This window comes from Littorina saxatilis, linkage group LG15 (assembly GCF_037325665.1).
Source record: "Littorina saxatilis isolate snail1 linkage group LG15, US_GU_Lsax_2.0, whole genome shotgun sequence".
NCBI lineage: Eukaryota > Metazoa > Mollusca > Gastropoda > Littorinimorpha > Littorinidae > Littorina > Littorina saxatilis.
The window spans coordinates 41,437,431-41,461,209 of record NC_090259.1 but is presented as its reverse complement, the minus strand read 5'-3'; the positions used below and the strand labels follow the sequence as shown (position 1 = coordinate 41,461,209).

The 23,779-nt window shown below is 42.6% G+C and overlaps 1 protein-coding gene and 1 long non-coding RNA gene across 4 annotated transcripts in view; both read left to right on the top strand.

Moving 5' to 3' along the window:
- Nucleotides 1-23,779, top strand: part of LOC138949331 (uncharacterized) — a 617,348-nt gene that overhangs the window by 278,024 nt on the left and 315,545 nt on the right. For all 3 annotated transcript variants that reach the window (XM_070321116.1, XM_070321117.1, XM_070321115.1), the window contains one exon: nucleotides 697-930. In XM_070321116.1, the coding sequence (XP_070177217.1) occupies nucleotides 697-930 (234 nt within the window). The remainder of the gene's footprint in view (nucleotides 1-696; nucleotides 931-23,779) is intronic.
- Nucleotides 17,332-20,460, top strand: LOC138948129 (uncharacterized). Its single transcript, XR_011449896.1, has 4 exons — nucleotides 17,332-17,496; nucleotides 17,824-17,898; nucleotides 18,213-18,293; nucleotides 18,730-20,460. It is a non-coding gene; the product is annotated as an uncharacterized lncRNA (long non-coding RNA).

The following is a 23,779-nucleotide window of genomic DNA, read 5'->3' as shown; positions in this document are numbered from 1 at the left end:
GACCGCCATTTGTAAAGTGGGTGTCGACTGAAGTGCGCTCAGGGGCTGGAAGTTCCTTGCGATCCGTTCGGAATAGATCCTGCTGTATTTCAAACGGATGCCGGTACGGGTGCTATTAAGCTTGTGAGACGTACGGTTCGCATGCTACACGGTCGGTTTGTGGTCAGTTTCGGGCGGTCCGTCTCAAACGTACTGGCGAATCTGATCGTGTATCTTGGCATCAAAGCAGACGACGCTTACGTCACGAATCTGTGCGTACACCACGTAATAACTAGGTTAATTTATGCACTCGCGTGAACAAGAAACTGTCGAGCTTCACAGATGTCGTCGTTTGGTAGTTTTGGGTTCGTTTTACTACCATAGGAGGATTTTTGAACTGTAAATGCACTCAGCTGCAACAAAAACGCAAAACGAAGGCTGTGAGCTGCACTGTGCCTTTAAAATTGCCTTACAAACAAAAATATTTATTTGTGTAGTTATTTTTGTATTATTGTAAGGTGCCTGAAACTATATTAGCATTATCGTTGAATACATGGAGATTCAACATGCTCTAATTTTAACTCACATTGGCAATCTCTCGCGACTTTCTTTGTTTAGTAGGTACCTCGGTGCTCCACTAAACTAAGAAAGTCGCGAGGGATTGTCAATATGGGTTGTAAAGTTGTTTAAGCTGGGAAAATTCCATTTCCGCCTCAGCCAATAAACTGGACCATGTCGATGTGTACGTGGAGGACGAAGGAATGGAGACGTTGTCGAGCCCAACGAAGAGGTGCGCGAAACACCGCAACAACACGCTGACAGAGGCAGCCGTGCTCACGTTGGTTTGCGACACCACAAAGCACAACCGGGGTCAGTTCCTCATCCTGGTCGCCCCGAGTCCTCACCTGCTAGAGTTCTGCGAGGTGCGCGTCATGGGACACGAAATCATAGGTGAGTCACCTAACACCATACACACTTTAAACACCTCTGACAGGTGCGCGTCATGGGACACGAAATAATAGGTGAGTCACCTAACACCATACACACTTTAACCACCTCTGACAGGTGCGCGTCATGGGACACGAAATCATAGGTGAGTCACCTAACACCATACACACTTTAACCACCTCTGACAGGTGCGCGTCATGAGACACAACGTCATAGGTGAGTCACCCTAACACCATACACACTTTAAACACCCCTGACAGGTGCGCGTCATGGGACACAACGTCATAGGTGAGTCACCTAACACCATACACACTTTAACCACCTCTGACAGGTGCGCGTCATGAGACACAATGTCATAGGTGAGTCACTCTAACACCATACACACTTTAAACACCCCTGACAGGTGCGCGTCATGAGACACAACGTCATAGGTGAGTCACCCTAACACCATACACACTTTAAACATCCCTGACAGGTGCGCGTCATGGGACACAACGTCATAGGTGAGTCACCCTAACACCATACACACTTTAAACACCTTTGACAGGTGCGCGTCATGGAACACAACGTCATAGGTGAGTCACCCTAACACCATACACACTTTAAACACCTTTGACAGGTGCGCGTCATGGGACACAACTTCATAGGTGAGTCACCCTAACACCCTTTTTGGAATTTTGGAATATAACATGGTTCGTGCTGTTGTTCTGAATGTAATGCATAAGACGATGCACGAAAAGAAAGAAATTGATTTGATGGATATCCCCTCATATCGTGGTAAGAAAGTACACAGCGCACAACAGTTTAGAAAAGAATTAGTAAGTATGAAAGTTGTTGAACCGTGTGCAATTGGCTTTTGGAGGAGGAAATTTAATTATGAAATTGATAAGAAAGATTGCCTGATTAGTTTTGAATCGGTTAAAGAAACAAGGTTGCGTGTATTACAATGGAAATTACTTCACAATATTTATCCCACAAACATTATGTTATGTAAAATGAAAGTTGTGGAGGACAATGTCTGTTCATATTGTAGTAATAGCGTTGATTATATAGAACACTTTTTTCTCTTTTGCCCAGTGGTGATTGAGTTTTGGAACCAGATAGAATTTATATTTGGGTACATCTGGATAAACAAATAGAGTTAACAGTGCACGACATTATGTTGTTAAAAATCGAAAAATGCAAGCAACTCTGTTGAAAGAATTGAACCGTATAATTTTGGTTGCTAAAATGTGCATAAGTATTTATAAAAAAAACAAAGTCTTCAATGCCTCTTTTTGTTTTATTCGAAAAGCAATTGCAGATCAGAAATATAAAATTATAATTTTTATTCCTCTTTTTTATTTTTATTTTTCTATTCTTATTTCTTTTCTTTTTTTTCTCTTTCTCTTCTCAATTCTAGATACGGACCTAAAGTTACACCAAGATGTATATAGTGGATGTCATACTGTGTTTTTTGTGTGTGTATAATTATAATGATATGCATTTTAAATACATATTTCAACAGCAAAACAAAAAACAAACAAAAAACAAAAAAATAGTCCTAAAAAAAAAAAAAAAAAAGAAAAAAAAGAAAAAGAAAAAAGAAACGCTTAATTGTAGAGAACACGAAACGAGACATTCACGAGTACGTCGGCCTAATGATATTTGTAGTGGACAGACATGAATATAATTAGCAAACACGTGAAAGAAATTATCTGAGTATGCGTTGAACTCGACCTCCACATCAAGATGGCGAGAGTCCTAAGGATTAATTATGTCTGGTCACGACAAAGACGGTGCCATCAGGTTGGCCTACTCGAAAGTGTTTTGTGTTTATTATTATTAAACTTTCCATAATCTAAAAAAAAAAAGAAAAAAAAGGTGAGTCACGCTAACATCCTACACACTCTTTAAACACCCCTGACAGGTGCGCGTCATGAGACACAACATCATAGGTGAGTCACCCTAACACCATACACACTTTAAACACCTCTGACAGGTGCGCGTCATGGGACACAAACTCAAACTCAAACTCAAACTGTTTACTGTCCTCATAAAAACAAGGAAAATTGCCATACAGTGTCAGGCGATCACAGACATAAAAATATCACATGTATTAAGAATTAAACGATTGCACTTAAAACTAATAACCCTAGCCCGCTTCACAGTTGCTGTAAACTTAGAATTAGAATTAGAATTGCATTAAAACACATGTAAACATCCTAAGCATCTCTTGCAGCACTCACACTTACAGACACGCACACACACACACACACTCTCTCTCTCTCTCTCTCTCTCTCTCTCTCACACTCGCCATCTCTCTCTATCTCAGTTTAACTAAAAACAATAAAATATATTCAGATTGAGTGGGTAATAATGGCACACAGGCATGATTTAAAAGGTCATGGATATATAACACATGCGCGTGTATCAAGACCAAGAGCATTCTACAAACTCGTACGCACACGCACACACACACATACACAAACACATACATACACACAGTCACACGATCACAACACACAACCGTCGCGATATAACCTTGAATGGTTGAAAACGACGTTAAACACCAAATAAATAAAGAAAGAAACAACACACAAGCACACACACACACACACACACACACACACACACACACACACAAACACAGATGCTCACACAGACACAGGCATACACACACACACACACACACACACACACACACACACACACACACACACACACTCACACCAGCGAACCAACATCCACGCACCCACACATGCACCAAAGTGCCCATCGCTGAGGAGTTGGCGGCAAATCACACAGGTCTGCTTTGTCACGATCTAGTGACATGGACCAAGAAAGTGTCACTCGGTGGGGTGCCTTCTCTTGGTCAATTGCGACAGAAAGCGCCTGTGCATGAGTCTGGGCTACGGCAGATTTTTGTTAACCATGCATAGCGAGCACGGATTTCACGGGGATGATTTCTGCTGTCGAAGCAGAACTCAGCTATAGCTGAACTTAATATGTGACAAGGTTAGTCACGTGTTTTCGTCAAGGTTGTCTGTCTGAGACATGTTAACTGGACACTCAAAATTCAGCAGCGAGGAAGAAGGGTCGGTGTCAGAATTCTCCTACAAGTTTGATGGTTTTTCAACACGTTTAAATACTTTACTGGGTATCAACGTGCTATGCTACTTGCTAGTGAGGCTTGATAGGAACTCCATAGGACAGACCATCTTCTTCTTGGACACATGCTGGCTGACAGACGGGTCGTCAATTTCTCTTCGCCGTGCGGGGATGGTTCTTCACTGCATAAAGTAGTCGGCAAGAGGGTGAATGGTGTGTCGCTGTTGACGAACAGAGGCCATTCAAAGGAGGAAGCGGTTTTTACTTCCATGAGAGTGCTACATTCATAGGCTTTTTGAGGTAATAAATCATTATTTAACGCTGTTGACGAGTCTGTGTTTGTGGAATGAAATACTCTCTGTTGTTCTTTCCAGGTTAGCGCATAATTTGCTCTTTGTGACGCTAAAATACTAATCTGTATATGGTTTTTGCAGATATGGAGAGAAGGACGGAAAATGGCTGATTTGTTGTTGTAAAAGTTCGTTTGTGCAGGCCCACGTGCTCAATGAGATATGTAAAGATGACATGTTTAAAGGTGGAAGTTGTTGGGTAGCTTGACATGTTTAGTGCACCGAGGCTTTGTGTTGCAGCCTTTCTATCTTCCGTTGCTGTTGTCTACGGGACGCTGCCTATCTGCGGGACACTGTTAACTGCAGACGCTGTAACCGGGATCATCTGATATAACCAGCTAACCGGCTAACCAGCGACTGGGTGAGGCGCCTGATGTCTCCACTTTTCCCTGCTTCGTAACAACGCCAGCCGGCACTACATTCTACGGAGCAGTTGTGGAGACTATGAACTAATTACAGGCCGTCCACCCAGTGGCAAAACAAAGCTAAGTGCACCATGCCTTTGCACCCCGTTGACCACCGTTGTCATCTTTTATATTTGTGATTATATTCGAGTGGAGACAACGTGGGGTGTGTGACACCTGCATTAACCAGCACTTTAGGCAGATCAGCTATACTTTCCTAACTTTACACGGGATCAGCGTGTTACTATAATTTTCTATATTCCAACTGGCATTTTGTCAGTGACCATTGGTTTTACGTTTTGAACGTAAAAGAACATATTTTGAGTGAAGTCTCGAGGGAGGTGGCGAGTTATTACATAAACAGGCGTCTGAAACTTATACTTTTGTTGATTCTATTTAATTGTATGACTGCGAGAGTGGATCGTGGTGTGGTTAGTTAGTTAGAAGTAACTAACCGTTTCATAATCACCTTAGGTGATATAGTGAAACGTGACACATGGGGGCCAAGCCGGGATGAAGCTCAGTTAATTTCCAACTGATAAAGACCCACCAATTAAGGATAACTAAGAGCAGATAATCTCGTCAGTGCTCGACTTATATTCTGCTTGGAACTACCCCTTTTTGTATAGTTTTGATCATATACCACACCTTAAGCGATTCACATCTTGCAGGAAATGTTAATTGTAATTTGTGAGCTATTGTATGCGCTAACTGTGATTATTTCCCTTTCCTTTGTTTGTGAATCTTTGTTGTTGTACGTTCAGAGTTTTCCGTTGCAGAGAGCTGAGCGGGGTTAGCGGATTTGTTATTCGTTTTACTCAGTGTTCTCTACTGTGTTGTTTCGCATTCTGTAACAGGTTACATTTCTACCGTCTTGTTTTACTTGGATTTTTCTCCATATTTTTGACTTTGTTGGAATTTGGGGGGGAAGGGTCCGAGGACTTCTGTCCTAACCACGGCTGTGGGGAACACTCTGTTTCACTGCAAAAAGCAGCCGATAAAGTAGGCCACGGCTGTGGGAAACACTCTGTTTTACCGCAAAAAGCAGCCATAAATTAGGCTATGCGTTTTGTTCTACACCGTTTGGATTTTTCTTCGGCGTTTTCCTGTTGCTGGATTTTTGTATCCATTTCATCTTCGCGGGTTCTAGCTATAGCTGCGTTAGACTTACCTTTGTGATAAAGCTTTTCTAAACTAACCATGGCTGCAGAGGGTTCTCCTACGAGGAGAATAACTTTCGAGACTCCTGGCAGTGAGGAGCAGACTGAGCGAGACGCACGCGTTAGAGCGCGAAGTATCCTTAAACGCAAGGAGTTGGAACGGAAGGAAGACATAGAGCGACAGACGAGAAAAGAAGAACATGACAGACAGGAACGACAGGCCGAACGTGACAGACAGGACAAGAAAGACGGACTTGACAGACAAGAAAGGAAAGACGAACTTGACAGACAAGAAAGAGAACGAGACAGACAGGAAAAGAAAGAACAGGCCGAACTTGACAGACAAGAAAGGGAACGACAGGCCGAACGTGACAGACAGGACAAACAGGCCGAACGCGAGCACCAGCTAGAGCTAGCTAGGCTACAGGCCGAGAAGGGTACACCTACTCAGGCTAGCGCGCCGACGTTTGTTACTGACCGGACGAGACTTCCGACGTTCGACGATGACAAAGACGAGCTCGACGACTTTCTACGCAGATTTGAACGTATTGCCTCTGACCAGCAATGGGAAGAGGGTACGTGGGCCAGTCGGCTTAGCACATGCTTAAAAGGACGCGCTTTGCAACTGTACAACGCTTTGGAGGACGACGAGGCGAGGAACTATCAAGCTCTGAAGAAGGCGTTACTCCAACGTTTCAACTTGACAGCCGAAGCGTACCGAAGACGACTACGGAACTGCAAAAGACTGAGCGGCGAGCTGAGTCATCAATTTGTGGTACGACTTAATCTTTACTTGCGGCGCTGGGTGGAGATGGCCGAGAAGAATTGGACCGTCGACGACCTTGCCGACCTGATTGTAATGGAACAGTTGATGTCCAGCCTGCGACCTGAGGTGGTGACCTTCGTGCAGGAGCACCAGCCAAAGACTACTCAGGAGGCGGCAAACTGGATCAGGGTTCATGAGGACGCCCAGGCGATCTCCGGGAAATCTTCAGGCCCACGGCCGGGCAAGTCAGGAAACTCAGGTTCTTCAGGACCCAAGGACGGGAAGGACGATCAGGGACACAAGGGATCAAGTTCCAGGAGCGACATCCTTTGTTTCTACTGTGGCAAGCGGGGCCACTTGAAAAAGGACTGCCATAAGCGACAGTCTGACCAGAAGGGCGTACATTTTGTTGGCAGTGAAGAGTTGAGGGACGTCACGAGCACTTGTACTATTCCACAACTCTGCGTTCCGTGCTCCAGGAAACACTTCCAGCCGCATTGCAACGTCTAAGTCAACGGAGTGAAAGGCGAGGGTCTGCGAGACACTGGGGCAGACATGATAGTGGTCCGGGCGAGTATAGTTCCGGCTATGGCCTACACAGGAGACAGTATCAGAGTGAGAATGGCCGAGGCATCTCACGCTTACGACATGAACACAGCCGTGATCAAGGTCGTAACACCGTTGTTCACGGGGACCATTGTGGCCGTCGTCATGGACGATCCTCCATGCGACCTGCTTATAGGGAACCGTGTTCAGTTTGTGGACGGCGTCATCAGGGAGGTTCCCGTTTATCGGTCTCCCGACGTCATTTCAGTGATCACGCGGGCACAGGCGGAGCGAGAGAACAAACCTCTCAAACCCCTACCTGCCGCACGAGCTGCCCTGGGGAACGTGACCCCGCGCTTCTCGTGAAGGCTCAGGAATCTGACCCGACATTAGCGACTCCTCGTGAGCACGCGAAGTCGGGGAAGGTGAAGCTGAGCGGGAAGCATGGGAAGTCAAAGTTCCTCAGGGAGAAGAAGTTGCTCTACCGTGAGTTCAGCAACAGAGAAGGATTTTTCAAACAGGTTGTCGTGCCTCGCGAGTTTCGCGAGGGTGTTATGGCAACGGCACACGACTCAATTCTTGGAGGTCATATTGGCATCAAGAAGACCACGGACCGTGTGTGGCGCCACTTTTATTGGCCAGGCATCTGTACGGATATCCGACGTTTCTGTGCGTCATGCGACAAGTGCCAGAAAGTGGTTGCCAAAGGAAGGGTGAGGAAGGTCCCCTTAGAAAAGATGCCGCTCATCGACGAACCCTTTCGTCGAGTGGCAGTTGACATCATCGGGCCCATCTTGCCTGCGTCAGAGGACGGAAACAGATACATCTTGACCATGGTGGACTACGCCACTCGATACCCAAAGGCGATTCCTCTGAAATCGATCGAAGCTACGCGAGTAGCAGAAGCACTGGTTACCATGTGGTCCCGGCTGGGAATTCCATCAGAAGTTCTCACCGACAGAGGCACCCAGTTCACGGGAGGAGTGATGGCGGAGGCAGCACGACTGCTATCGCTGGAGCAGCACTTCACCACTCCTTACCATGCTCAGTGCAACGGACTGGTGGAAAGGTTCAATGGTACCTTGAAAACCATGCTGAGGAAACTAGCTCAGGAGAAACCACGCACGTGGGACAGGTACATCCCAGCACTGCTTTTTGCATACCGCGAGGTTCCTCAGGAGAGCTTGGGTTTTTCCCCATTTGAGTTGTTGTACGGCAGACAGGTACGCGGTCCCATGGCTACCCTACGTCAGGCTTGGACGGACAAAGAAGCTGACGAGGAGGTGCAAACGATAGCGACCTACATCGTAGAACTCAGGAACAGGATTGAAGAGACCTGCAAACTGGCTCAAGAGAACCTGGGAAGAGCAGCACAGCGTTACGCGCGAGGATTCGACCGCAAGGCACGGCCGCGCAGCTTCAAGATTGGAGAACGAGTGTTGCTACTTCTACCTGTCAAACACAACAAGCTACAACTTCAGTGGCAAGGACCTTTTGAGGTGACAGCGAAGGTGGGCCAGAACGACTACAGGATCGTCATGAACGGGAAAGCACGCCTGTACCACGCCAACCTGCTGCGCGCCTACGTGGAAAGGACTGCCTACGGGGAGAAGAACAAAGACGAGAAGGTGAAGGAAAAGGACAAAGAGACAGAGACAGTTGCTGTCGTGATGGACGAGACAACGGATGAACAGGGAGGAGGTCGTGTACCAGTTTTTTCCGCTGGAGACAAGTGAGAACTACACGGACGTGCACGTCTCACCTGATCTTGGGGACGACCAGCAGGCGGACCTGCAAGAGATCCTGAAGGATGCAGCACGTGTCCTTACAGATATCCCACTTCAGACGCATCTAGAGGAATTTACCTTCGACTTGCTGGAGAAGCAGCCAGTGAGGACGAAGCAGTATCCCATGCCTCATGCCCAGAAGGAGGTGGTCAGGAAGGAAATCGCCGACATGACAAAGTTGGGCGTCATCGAGCCAGCGAACTCTCCTTACAGTTCACCAATTGTATTTGTGAAGAAGAAGGATGGACGCGTCAGGTTCTGTGTCGACTACCGGAAGCTGAACAAGATTACGGCGTTTGATGCGGAACCCATGCCTGATGTGGACTACCTCTTCAGTCACTTGGCCAAGGCCAAGTATTTTTCCAAACTAGATCTCACCAAGGGATACTGGCAAATTCCGGTTGCCGAGGAAGATCGCCCAAAGACTGCATTCACCACTCCATTCGGCCAGTTCCAGTGGACAGTCATGCCTCTTGGACTACAGAATGCAGGTGCCGTCTTCACTCGCACGATGAGGAAACTTTTGGAACCATTGAAGCGCGAGGACATCAGCAGTTTCATCGACGATGTGCTGATCGCGACTGAGACATGGTCTGAACATCTCGACGCCCTGCGCGACGTGTTCGGAAGGTTGAAGGACGGAAATCTTGGAGCTAAACCGTCAAAGTGCTACTTGGGATTTCGGGAATTGGCTTTCCTGGGTCATGTCATCGGCGAGGGATTGCTCGTTCCAGAGGACGACAAGATCCAGAAGATTCGGGAGGCGGAGCCACCACGCACGGAGAAAGAAGTCAGGTCTTTCCTGGGCCTTGCCAGCTTCTACAGACGCTTCATCCCGCACTTTGCCGAAATCGCACTACCACTGACCAACCTTACCAAGAAACTCCAACCGACCGTTGTAGTGTGGACTGAGGAATGCAGCTCCGCATTCAACACCTTGAAGAGGCGACTCACCAGTCAGCCTATACTCAGGCTACCAGACCTGAACAAGGACTTCGTGCTGAGGACAGACGCTTCAGGGAAAGGACTTGGGGCAGTGTTGCTTCAGGAGACAGAGGGTTTATTGCACCCTGTTTGCTTCGCCAGCCGTAAGCTGACCTCGGCCGAGGCAGCATATGCAACGGTTGAACGCGAGTGTCTCGCCATTGTCTGGGGCATCCAGAAGTTCGAGGCGTACCTGTACGGACGACCCTTCTGTCTGGAGACGGACCATCAACCTCTGCAATATCTTCAGGTTGCAAGGTTGGCGAACGCCAGACTTATGCGCTGGGCGTTGATCCTCCAACCGTACCAATTCACGGTACGCGTCACTCCGGGCGCCAACAATGTTGGAGCTGATTTTCTCTCTCGGGCTGTAGAGGAGAACATGACTGGGAGCGAAACCGAGGTTTCGTCTTGAAGAGGGGAGGTGTGTCACGATCTAGTGACATGGACCAAGAAAGTGTCACTCGGTGGGGTGCCTTCTCTTGGTCAATTGCGACAGAAAGCGCCTGTGCGTGAGTCTGGGCTACGGCAGATTTTTGTTAACCATGCATAGCGAGCACGGATTTCACGGGGATGATTTCTGCTGTCGAAGCAGAACTCAGCTATAGCTGAACTTGATATGTGACAAGGTTAGTCACGTGTTTTCGTCAAGGTTGTCTGTCTGAGACATGTTAACTGGACACTCAAAATTCAGCAGCGAGGAAGAAGGGTCGGTGTCAGAATTCTCCTAAAAGTTTGATGGTTTTTCAACACGTTTAAATACTTTACTGGGTATCAACGTGCTATGCTACTTGCTAGTGAGGCTTGATAGGAACTCCATAGGACAGACCACCTTCTTCTTGGACACATGCTGGCTGACAGACGGGTCGTCAATTTCTCTTCGCCGTGCAGGGATGGTTCTTCACTGCATAAAGTAGTCGGCAAGAGGGTGAATGGTGTGTCGGTGTTGACGAACAGAGGCCATTCAAAGGAGGAAGCGGTTTTTGCTTCCATGAGAGTGCTACATTCATAGGCTTTTTGAGGTAATAAATCATTATTTAACGCTGTTGACGAGTCTGTGTTTGTGGAATGAAATACTCTCTGTTGTTCTTTCCAGGTAGGCGCATAATTTGCTCTTTGTTACGCTAAAATACTAATCTGTATATGGTTTTTGCAGATATGGAGAGAAGGACGGAAAATGGCTGATTTGTTGTTGTAAAAGTTCGTTTGTGCAGGCCCACGTGCTCGATGAAAGATGTAAAGATGACAATCATGTTTAAAGGTGGAGGTTGTTGGGTAGCTTGACATGTTTAGTACACCGAGGCTTTGTGTTGCAGCCTTTCTATCTTCCGTTGCTGTTGTCTACGGGACGCTGCCTATCTGCGGGACACTGTTAACTGCAGACGCTTTAACCGGGATCATCTGATATAACCAGCTAACCGGCTAACCAGCGACTGGGTGAGGCGCCTGATGTCTCCACTTTTCCCTGCTTCGTAACAACGCCAGCCGGCACTACATTCTACGGAGCAGTTGTGGAGACTATGAACTAATTACAGGCCGTCCACCCAGTGGCAAAACAAAGCTAAGTGCACCATGTCTTTGCACCCCGTTGACCACCGTTGTCATCTTTTATATTTGTGATTATATTCGAGTGGAGACAACGTGGGGTGTGTGACACCTGCATTAACCAGCACTTTAGGCAGATCAGCTATACTTTCCTAACTTTACACGGGATCAGCGTGTTACTATAATTTTCTATATTCTAACTGGCATTTTGTCAGTGACCATTGGTTTTACGTTTTGAACGTAAAAGAACATATTTTGAGTGAAGTCTCGAGGGAGGTGGCGAGTTATTCCATAAACAGGCGTCTGAAACTTATACTTTTGTTGATTCTATTTAATGGTATGACTGCGAGAGTGGATCGTGGTGTGGTTAGTTAGTTAGAAGTAACTAACCGTTTCATAATCACCTTATTTTTTTTTTATTTTTTTTATTTTTTTTTTGCCAAGCACATCATTGTGGGGCTTTTAATGAATAACATGCATCCGTCCACTCACAATATATTTTCTTTCATCCTTCAACATTTACCACTCAAAAAGTATATAGTATCAAAATTAATGAAAAACTTTTTTCTTACTTGTACCCTTAGACAATTTTCCTTGGTTGCCCCAAGATTGTGTTACTATTTGCTTAGACCATAGCTTTTTTTCTTTTTTTTCCGTTGAAATATGTATTTAAAATGCATATCATTATAATTATACACACACAAAAAACACAGTATGACATCCACTATATACATCTTGGTGTAACTTTGGGTCCGTATCTAGAAATGAGAAGAGAAGGAGAAAAAAATAAAAGAAATAAGAATAGAAAAATAAAAGAAATAAAAAAGAGGAATAAAAGTCATAATTTTACATTTCTGATCTGCAATTGCTTTTCGAATAAAACAAAGAGAGGAATTGAAGCCTTTGTTTTTTTATAAATACTTATGCACATTTTAGCAACCAAAATTATACGGTTCAATTCTTTCAACAGGGTTGCTTGCATTTTTCGATTTTTAACACCAAACATAATTTCGTGCACTGTTAACTCTATTTGTTTATCCATATGTACCCAAATATAAAATTCTATCTGTTTCCAAAACTCAATCACCACTGGGCAAAAGAGAAAAAAGTGTTCTATATAATCAACGCTATTGCTACAATATGAACAGACATTGTCCTCCACAACTTTCATTTTACATAACATAATGTTTGTGGGATAAATATTGTGAAGTAATTTCCATTGTAATACACGCAACCTTGTTTCTTTAACCGATTCAAAACTAGTCAACCAATCTTTCTTATCAATTTCATAATTAAATTTCCTCCTCCAAAAGCCAATTGCACAAGGTTCAACAACTTTCATACTTACTAATTCTTTTCTAAACTGTTGTGCGCTATGTACTTTCTTACCACGATATAAGGGGATATCCATCAAATCAATTTCTTTCTTTCCGTGCATCGTCTTGTGCATTACATTCAGAGCAACAGCACGAACCATGTTATATTCCAAAATTCTCCGTGGGGATTTTCCTAAAACATCACAAATGAACTGATAGGAGACAAATTCGTTTCTGTATAAAACATCATGTACGCTATTAAGACCCTTTCTCGCCCAATCTTCAAAATACAGTACATTTCGGCATAAGCAAAACATTGGTTATTCCATAAAAGCGGATTAAATAAATTATTATCAATACATAAGCCTACGTTGTTATCAAGCCAGGTTTTCAAAACAATTTTCCAAAATTTGGATTTGACAAGTTCACTCCCCTTTAGTCTCCGAAAATTAACATTTGAATAAAAACATTCACAATTTGAGCCGTACATTGAAAACACTGACTTTGGAACACATTTCCACTTATCCGTGACTTTGCGGGATGTCAGTCTGACAGCCCATTGTAATAAAAATGATGCCTGCATGTGTTTCAAATCAATCATATTTAAACCACCATTTTCGACATCACTACACAATATTATCCTTTTAACCTTTTCAAATGCCTTTTTATTATTTTCTTTCTTTTTCCACAAAAATCTAAACAACAGTCTATTAACTTCTGCTAATACTTTATCAGGGATCACAAATGCCTGCATAAAATAAACAAATTGGGAGATCAAGAACGTTTTTATTACAATAATTTTACCCATGATACTCAAATTTCTTTTCTCCCATGCCGCAATCAAGCGCTTAACAGACGTAATTCGCTCTGTCCAATTTTCCTCAACGTCAGAGGCTGATATGTCATTACAAAAATAAATTCCCAAAATCTTTAATTTTTTCTTCCAATTGAAATCATAAAAGGTGTCTTGACAATGTTTTTGACTTCCTAGCCACATGGCTTCACATTTTGACAGATTCAACTTTAATCCGGAAACGTAGTAAAAAGAATCAAAAATCAATAAGGCATGTTTTAAATCCGTTTCGCTTTTCAAAAATAACGTTACATCGTCAGCATACAAAGCAATTTTTAACATATCATCCCAAAACCTATCATTTAAACAATTCAAATTCGAAATACCGTTAACATTCTTATTCTGCCTAATCTTAATGGCTACTAACTCAATTGCCAAAACAAAGGCTAAAGGCGAGAATGGACATCCCTGACGGATTCCAGACTCCACTGGAAAATACTCAGACAACCAGCCTGCATAATTAACACAACTCTTGGCATCTTTCATCAAAACTTCGACCCAAGTTACAAACTCCGGGCCAAAGCCAAATTTTTTAAAAACATTTATCATAAAGTCTTTTGAAATACAATCAAATGCATGAAACATGTCGATGGTGACCAAAAGACCTGGTTTATCTTGCACATTCATTTGATCTATGACGTCATCAATCAATCTTAACAAAGATGAAACTTGCCTCCCTTTAATATATCCAACCTGATCAGGATTAATCACATTATGTACAACTTTGTTCATGCGTAAAGCCAGACACTTCGCCAGTAATTTATAATCACTGTTTGTTAGCGAAATTGGACGCCAATTATTTAATTCATCTCTCGGAAGGTTTTTACCTTTATGAATTAACACAATGACAGCATTTCTTTGAGACGCAGACAAACTACCATTATCAAATGCTGCTGAAAAAGAACGTGATATAAATATACTCACTCGAGACCAAAATACTTTAATAAATTCAATTGTAATGCCATCAGAACCTGGGGAAGAACCATTTTTCATTTGTTTTAGTGCGTGCAACAGTTCATTAGCAGTTAGAGAGCCCTCGCAGCTGTTCTTATCTTCGTCGGAAAGAGAAGGAACGCGGCAGCCTTGCAAAAAATCGTCAACATTACCAACATTATCTACTATATCTATTTTCTTTCTATACAAATTCATAAAATACTTTTTTTGCACACTGTGTATTTGTTTTTGATCTGTACACACTCGCCCTTCATCATCTTTCACGCGATCCATAACCTTTGCATTTGCACGTGCTTTTTCCAGACTCAAGAAATATTTTGTGTTTTTCTCCCCTTCCTCGACCCATTTAGCGCGAGCTCTAACCTGAGCGGCTCGTGCCCTTTTTATTTCCATTAACTCGAGTTGCATTTTCACGTGTTCACGCTTTGCTTGGGTATCATTACAGTTAGGATTCTTACTCAAATAAACGTCTAAATCATTCAATTTATTACACAAATCTGCAACTTCATTTCTCCTTTGACACTGTTTATTTTTGCTATAATTAATGGTAAACTCTCTAATTTTAACTTTTAACATTTCCCAATCCAGTTGACAATCCAATTCTTCGCTACAAAATCCTTCAATAAAAATATTCATTTCATTAACATAATCAATATCTTCCAACATCAAATTATTAAACTTCCAATAACCTTTGCCTCGTACAATCTCACTTACTTTCAATCGAACCAGGCACCCTCTATGGTCTGAAAAAGGAACACTGACAATGCCACAATCAAAGTTCAAATCAAAAATACCGGAGCTAACCAAAATGTAATCAAGTCGTCTGGCAATAAACGGAGTCTTTCTTGACCAGGTAAATTCCTTTGTATCCGGGTTGAAAAACCTCCAGACATCATACAAATCACATGTGTTAACCACATCATTAAATTTGGCAACGTTATCCCCAGAATGATTCTCGCCAGCTATAACATCCATTTCATTATTCAACACGCAGTTAAAATCACCACATACTATGATCTCATCGCATTCAAAGCTTTTAATTTTTTCCGTCAACTCATCCAAAAATTTAACTTTTTCTTTTGTTTCGTTAGGTGCATACACATTTACAATTGCAACTGATTTATTTTTTATTCTAATACATGTCGCTAAGATTCTCTTTGACGAGAACAATACAGAGACATCTTCACTAACATTCTTTCCAAACAAAATCATTTGACCGGCGCTGTGCGATGTCCCTTCATGGAACACGAAACCATTCTTCCATTCTTTCATCCACTCGTCCGACACACTTCCCGTTATGTAAGTCTCCTGTAAACATATTACATCGTATTTCTTTTGTTTAAGAAAAGTAAACACCGATTTTCTTTTCATCTTTGATCTGATCCCTCTAACATTTAGAGAGAAAACGTTCAATGAGGACGCGGCCATAAGGAAAGTCCGTGGGCAATAACGGGGTCGTTATCCGTGTGGCACGTGGGGTATGTGCGATTATTTGTTGTCATACCTGCCCTGCTTTCCAGCTGTGTCACTGGACTGCGGGGAATCCCCGCCCTCACGTGACCGCTTGGGAGTGGCCGATCGCTGTCTCGGTTGAAAGTCAATAGTGGTTTGCTTGTCTCTCGCTTGTCTGTCTTTGTCTTTGTTGCCTTTACCTTTACCGTTCTTTTTGGCGTTCGAAGAAGCTGCGGGAAGGGGTGTCGAATGGAGAAGGGCTGGAGTCGAGGAAGCGATGGGGGGAGGGAGGATGGGGACAGAGTCCTCGAACTTCTCGCTTTCATAATCACCTTAGGTGATATAGTGAAACGTGAAATGCTTCAACGTCATAGGTGAGTCACCCTAACACCATACACACTCTTTAAACACCCCTGACAGGTGCGCGTCATGAGACACAACGTCATAGGTGAGTTACTCTAACACCCTACACACTTTAAACACCTCTGACAGGTGCGCGTCATGAGACACAACGTCATAGGTGAGTCACCCTAACACCCTACACACTCTTTAAACATCTCTGACAGGTGCGCGTCATGGGACACAACGTCATAGGTGAGTCACCCTAACACCCTACACACTCTTTAAACATCTCTGACAGGTGCGCGTCATGGGACACAACGTCATAGGTCCTAACACCCTACACACTCTTTAAACATCTCTGACAGGTGCGCGTCATGGGACACAACGTCATAGGTGAGTCACCCTAACACCCTACACACTCTTTAAACATCTCTGACAAGTGCGCGTCATGGGACACAACGTCATAGGTGAGTCACCCTAACACCCTACACACACTTTAAAGACCTGACAGGTTCGCGTCATGGGACACAACGTCATAGGTGAGTCACCCTAACACCCTACACACACTTTAAAAACCTGACAGGTTCGCGTCATGGGACACACCATCATAAGTGAGACAGCCCAACACCCTGCACAAACTCCAAGGGTTTGATAATCTGCCGACATTTCAGGGGCAAACGCCTCAACATATCACACAATTGTAGGTGTTTATAATCAGCAGCCATCACCAACATTTAGCTTGTTTTTGTCAAATTTCAGTCACAGTATGAACATGTTTGCTGGAAAATAATTTATTACCACTGAAAATATTCACTGAGCCATCAAGAATATAACTCTTGACCTCATCATAGATATCCCTTGACAGGATCGCCAACTCCGCGCGTGCGCCAGCGCTGGCCCTGTTTCGAACTCCCGTCTGCGGCTGCGAGAGGTTTTGACAGTATCTTTACTTCCGGTGTAGTCGTTCAACACATGGAGAAGAAGGAGAATTTCGAAGGGGAGGTGGAGTTTGTGGCTGAGGTAAGTGAAAAGTAAACAAAGCAATACAAAAAGATCATTACTGATGATTGAAATGAGTCATGTGAATCAACAATAAAGATTGATTGTGGACGGCACGTCATTATTTTTGTTTTTAACACTTGAAACGCAAGAGCATCTGACCCACTGGTAAAACCGAAGCTGTGCACGCAAGCTGATCAACAGATCGTTTTTCTGCAGAATTCTCGCTCACAGCGGCCACTATTTTAGCTCAGCGAACCGACAAATTTGCAACAGAACAATTTCTGAATGTTAGAAATTCGGCTGTAGATTTATACCCTTTGTATTCCATGGTTGTTGTTTTTTCAGGGGGAAAGTACCGACATCTCAATCGCTGAAAAGATGACAGCATCACCACAAAAGAAACTGCAAGAATTGCCAAAAGTAAGTAAAAATATTGACAGATCTATGTAAAAGACTATGTATGAAAATTTAGAACTCATGGAACAACAGATATTCAGGAAATAACCGATAAGTGATATATATAACTGAACCATTGATTGATTTGAATGTACATCATGCATGGAAAGTTAAAAATGGTGCAGGAACTGAAGTCAGATCAACACATCAAAAAGATCAGTGCAATATATTTGTTTTCTCTCCCCTCTAGCATAATTCTGTTTTGATATAATGCTTGATGTCTTCTGTTGTTTTTAAATTCATTGTCACTTCTAAATTGCATGCTTTATTCATTGCAGAACGCTTGTGCATCTATCAAGAATGACAACTGCCTTTCACCGGAGCTCAGAGAACTTGTCGACCAATTCAGTAATTGAAAAGTAAGTTTTTAAGTAAGGCGGTATAACCAAAAATCAGCTTGCAAAGTCCCAGTACCTGAAAGATCACTTTCCATCATAGTTTTCGAGCAAAAATACTGCTTCGTTGCACAGAGAGGCTACTGTTTAAAAATATTTTAGGTACATGCCTGCCACTACAATATTTCATGTGTTTTTTAGGATCATTAATAGCACATGTCATAGTTGTAAGACATGATAAGGATTCATGAAAGTGGTTTGTCAACACGTTCTATAACGACAAATATAATACAAAATTTAATATGTTCACATCCATTCATGTAAAGTGTAGTTTTGGGTTGTCGTGTGTTGTTGGTTTTGATTGTGTGCATGCATCTACATCTTCAGTTTCACTCTTGGGTTGATTTCTGCTATATTTGTATGTTGTTTTAATTATAATATTTTATTTTCTGTGTTTTAGGTGCAGATCTGGAAGAGAAACTTCTGCTTCTTAATGACTGCCTAGTTCCCCGAGGCAAGGTTGGGAATGCTGCCAAGGAGAAGGCGTGGGCCAGGTACTACTCTGCTTTTTCAACCCAGCATTCAGGCATTACTGAGTTGACAGTATCCCCTGCAGCTTCAGCCTGGATTGCCTTGAACATTTTTATACTGTTGGTGTCTTAAAGGCCTATGAAGAAAAACTAGGGAACCAGTAAGTACATTAGAAATCAAAGAGGATGAAGAGGACAATGCAAAGTATGTTGGAGGATGTGTTGCCAAAAAGGTAAAACAGAGAGTTTGGTGTCTCCAAAAGAGTGCGTACAGAGATGAGAAATTGCAGTGTTTGGAAGCCCTGACTTGCGCACCTGAAGAGAGTGAAACCACCCCTGACATGACAAGCATGCTGAACAAGGGCAAACTGACCTTTGTCAAGCCCAATGTATTGCAGATGTGACTGTCCAGAAAGAAACTGCAACACAAAGAAAAAATCTTAAACAGAATGAGGCAAAGCGTTGATGATATCAAATAACCAAAGGGAAGTAATTGCTCTTTATTCATACGACATGGCTGTGTAATAGGGTAAGCGAGAGTTGTACAAAACCTTTTCTCCTGGCACCTGAGAGAATAACAAGTATTGAAATATACAAGCGACTTTCATCCTCTCGTGCCAGGAGAAAAGGTTCCGTACAACTCTCGCTTAGTCTATTACACATGTCGTATGCATAAAGAGCGATTACTTCCCTTTGGTGATTTGATGTCCATGGAACAGATTTTCTGGGAAACCTGTGCCTCAACACATAGGCAAAAGCAGATGACTTTATTGAACCATGCAGGAACAGTGATGCTGTTCCGGTGTGTTGTTATGACACTTTGTATTCATTTGATCTTTTACAAACTTTGCAAAATGTTCATCTGGTTTTTTTTAAATAAGACTCCACCACAAACTGAAGACAATGATGGACAAAATGAAATGTACATGGAAAGAAAAGAGTTTGAGGAAAAAGCTGAAAACATACAATGTTGAGAACAATCAGGAAGGATCTCTGTAGTGTGTTGTGTATGATCTTTCTTCATGCAGTACAAACTATCCTATCTGATCAAGCGGTTGAAAACGACGTTAAACACCAAATAAAGAAAGAAAGATCTGATCAAGTGCATGTACATTGAAATTGAACTTCTTGATTGTTGACTTTGGTGTCGATTTTTGGTGTTAAAATCTGCTGTCGTTAAAATGTACTTCTCTTCCTATTCAGTTCAGTATTGTATCACATGGCTTGTTCAGTGCCTGTTCTGTATGTTCATGCATGAGTCCATGTAAATTTAAGTCTGCAACATGAAAAATTGAAACATATTCATTTTGCTATAGTTCAAACCTAATTCCTTTGTGTACTTGTTCAAGATATATTTTAGACAGCGAGATATTTTGCAAACAGTTTTCATTTCAAAATCAATTGTCAGCCACTTGATAAATGTCTTGCATCGATGCGTCTGATTTTGTTTATGTTGACCACTATGTACACTGGAATTTGCTTTGCTTTCCTAATAGAACATGTTCAGTCGCATACCAGCAACGCTTTGTTAACGTTTGAATGGAATTGGAAGTTGTATGAACTCAAATAGAGCATATGTATCTTTGGTCACAGTGACACACACACACACCATACAGTGACAATTAATGCAGGGCCGGACTACCGGAGGGGTTATGGGGGTTGCGCAACCCCCCCCCCCCCCCAAGGCTAAACATGTACCTCACTTATTTAAAAAAAATGTATTGTTTATTTTATGCCGTTTCATGCAAGGAGCGACCATTTTCCTATCTCAGAATATGACCTACCCTTCAGCTTCAGGGGACTTCGCCCCCTGACCCGCACAAGGGGCAGAGGAACATCCCCCTGGACCACCACTGGCAACCCCCCCCCTCCTAGTCCAGCCCTGTAATGTACCAACATTCACTATCTCACTCACTCTCAATTCGCACAATTTGACACAAGAAAGATTCCTATTCATACACATGCATATATTTAATCAATGAAGTAGATACATTCTCAAACAAAGTTTCAACATGTTGCACCCAAATTAAAGCATAAATTCTTGTGACATTTAATTAATTAATTAACGGGAATTAATCAATGCTTTAATTTGTGAGTTTGAAATTTGTCGCAATAATTTCTTGGCCAAGTTTATTCATATTCTCTGCTAAAGAGCTTTACAGTCAAATCCAATTTTCCACACCTAACCTATAAAACAAAACATTCCAAATGCAAAAAAAGAAATCATTCTCTTGGCTCAGAATTGGTGTCGAATAATTGTGACACAAAGCGATTTACTGAAAATGTTACTTGTCACTCACTTCGACACTGTCGCCAAGCCAGTCTAAACTGCAGCACGCTGCTTCGGGAGGTACTTTTTCCTTTACACTTTAAATCCAAACAGCATCAGCTGCGTAGAAAATTCACTGAAAATGCTGACTCAAAGTCAAACCTTAACCAAGCTGGCCTCCAGGCTCCAGCACAACAACCTTAACCAGGTTCTCCTCGTTCTTCGCGAGGCACCACGGCTCGGGAAGCTGCTGTACATCACGACACAGTTCTTCAAAGTTGTAGTTGCAACCTCTGGCAATTCTGGTGCGGGACGGAATGTCTGAAAAAAAGCAGAACAATAAACCCTGAGTAAAACTAAATTTCTAGAGAAATAAGTCTAACTGTCCATAAAAATAGCTGGATGATGGCTATTAATGGCAGTTGATAGACGTTTGAAGTTGAACGATTTGGTGGAGAATAGAGATTGTGTTTTGCAAACAGATATTGATGATTTGATAAAAAAAAATAACTTGATGTTCGATACTGCATGCAAATTAGATGTTGAAAAAAACTAGAAATAAGAAATGGAATCAGAAAGTTTCTGGTATTTAACCTTGAACCTAGGGAGACAACCCTCGCTCTCGTTAAAACAGTAAACTTTTAAGTCAATAAATGTAAAAAGTAACACACCTACCATTACCAACCAAAATGTGCGTGGCATTGTCAATGTCATTATTGAACTTATTTTGTGTGTGCCTGATAAAAACAAAATGTTGTATTAACATGCATTTCAACCATTTGATTTTGAATAAATTGTACTTACTGGTTCACTTCTTGCATGTGTCTGCGATGTCTCAATTGACTTCTGTGGCATGATCTCAGTGGGAAGACTTCCTTGGATGAGTCGGCCCTGCGAATATCAAGTAGAAAAACCAATTATCATTTAATTTTATTTATACTGAACCATTCTGTACCGCTATCAGTATCACTATAGCGTGCCAGGGTTCCAACGATATATTACCTATTAGTATTAGGAAGATGATCCTGATTCAGATGTGTAGCAACCATCACCAAATAAGAAAAATAAATAGCAATGTCTGGAAATGGGAGCCAAAAACATTACCTTTTGAAGGTTTACTAAGTACAAACACTTTCAGAATTTCACAGAGATAAAGAGGTCTTGTTTCTCTTTTTCGTGTGAATTCCTACCACCAAATCTGTTTTTGTTCAAAGTATTAATGACAAGAAAGCCATTTAAAATATATTGCACCAGGTTTTAGATAAAATTGTGTGCAGAACATGTTGTAAGGGGCGAGGGTCACTTTTTCAATTTCACTTTCAGCAGCCCCAAAATCGCATTTTTTTTTAAATCGTAAAATAAACATTTCTGTACCGATCTTCAACATTTCAACTGTTCTAGAATTGAGAGAATGTATTCCACCATAAGAACTCCGAAATAAATCCAAAGAAAAATATTGTTGCCCTATGCTAACAGTACTTAGACTTGAACTTGAAGCAACATGAACATACACTGAGATTCACAAATGTTCAGGTGTTCAGCAAGAACTTTGATGTAAAACAAACTCACAATATTTGTGGCAATACTACAATACACGATAATTCGAAATCACCATGATAGTTAGGTCCAGATCCTTACTCCCGTGACCATTCTCTGGCTGCAAAGGTTTGACGATTGATTTGACTTCTACGGACCCTTTAGAACAAAATTAGACCCCCCTACACCTTCGAAAAATGCTGGCATTTTTCACCAGAGGCCAAAATCCAAGATGGCCGCCAGCGCTATCTGGAAAAATCAAGTTTTGAACCAAAGCACCTAGAATTATGTACAAAGACACTTTTTCGGGTGAGTTGACGACGAGGATTCCTATTCTGATATTAGTTTGACGTTACGACATCATTTGGCCCTAATAATTTAAGATGGCCACCATCCAGTAGAGCGAAAACGTAACTTTTGTCCTTCAAGCAAACATCCTCCATATTAAGGATCTATTGCAGTAAAGCAATTGTTGAATGCATGACAAGAGAACTTAGTACACTTCTAAATAACCTCTGTATAATAACTGTAACATGAACAGTTTTCAGTTGAAACCAATTACAAACTGTCAATAATAATCGTTTTACTCTGAAAATGGCACTTTTTCGGCCCTTTCTTTGGACAAAGATGACAACAACACAGTTGATACACATTTAGAAGTCACCAATTGTGCTTTTATGCTCAGAGGGACGGGTGCATTGAGGGAGGTATTCTTACTGAACACCCTCTCTCGCAAGAAGCTGGTCAGCTTTTCCTCCCCTGCAGCATGGGCTGACTTGAAATCCGCAACCAGCTCATCAGAGGCAGGCATGGCTGACTGTAGCATGCGGAGGGTGGGTGAGGAAGGGTCAAACGGAAATGAGTCAAACTCATGCATGCATGCAACCAGGTCCTGCACACACTGCTCATCTTCTCGCATCCGTTTTGGGCCGCATTCCGTGTGCTTTCTGTTGGCTTTTTTTCGGTTGGCCATGACGTTATGAGCTGCACGAATCCTGGCCACATTGTTCACATTTCTCGAGTGCACCAGCAGCTGCTTCTCATTTTGGAGAATGGAGAGCCAGCCAGATTTCATTTTGCTGCCCTTGTTCATGGTGCATTCGATCCACATGTCCCAGGCCATGTTGGAGTAAGGGTTTCCTGTGATGGATTGAGCAAAGTCAGTACGAAGAAAG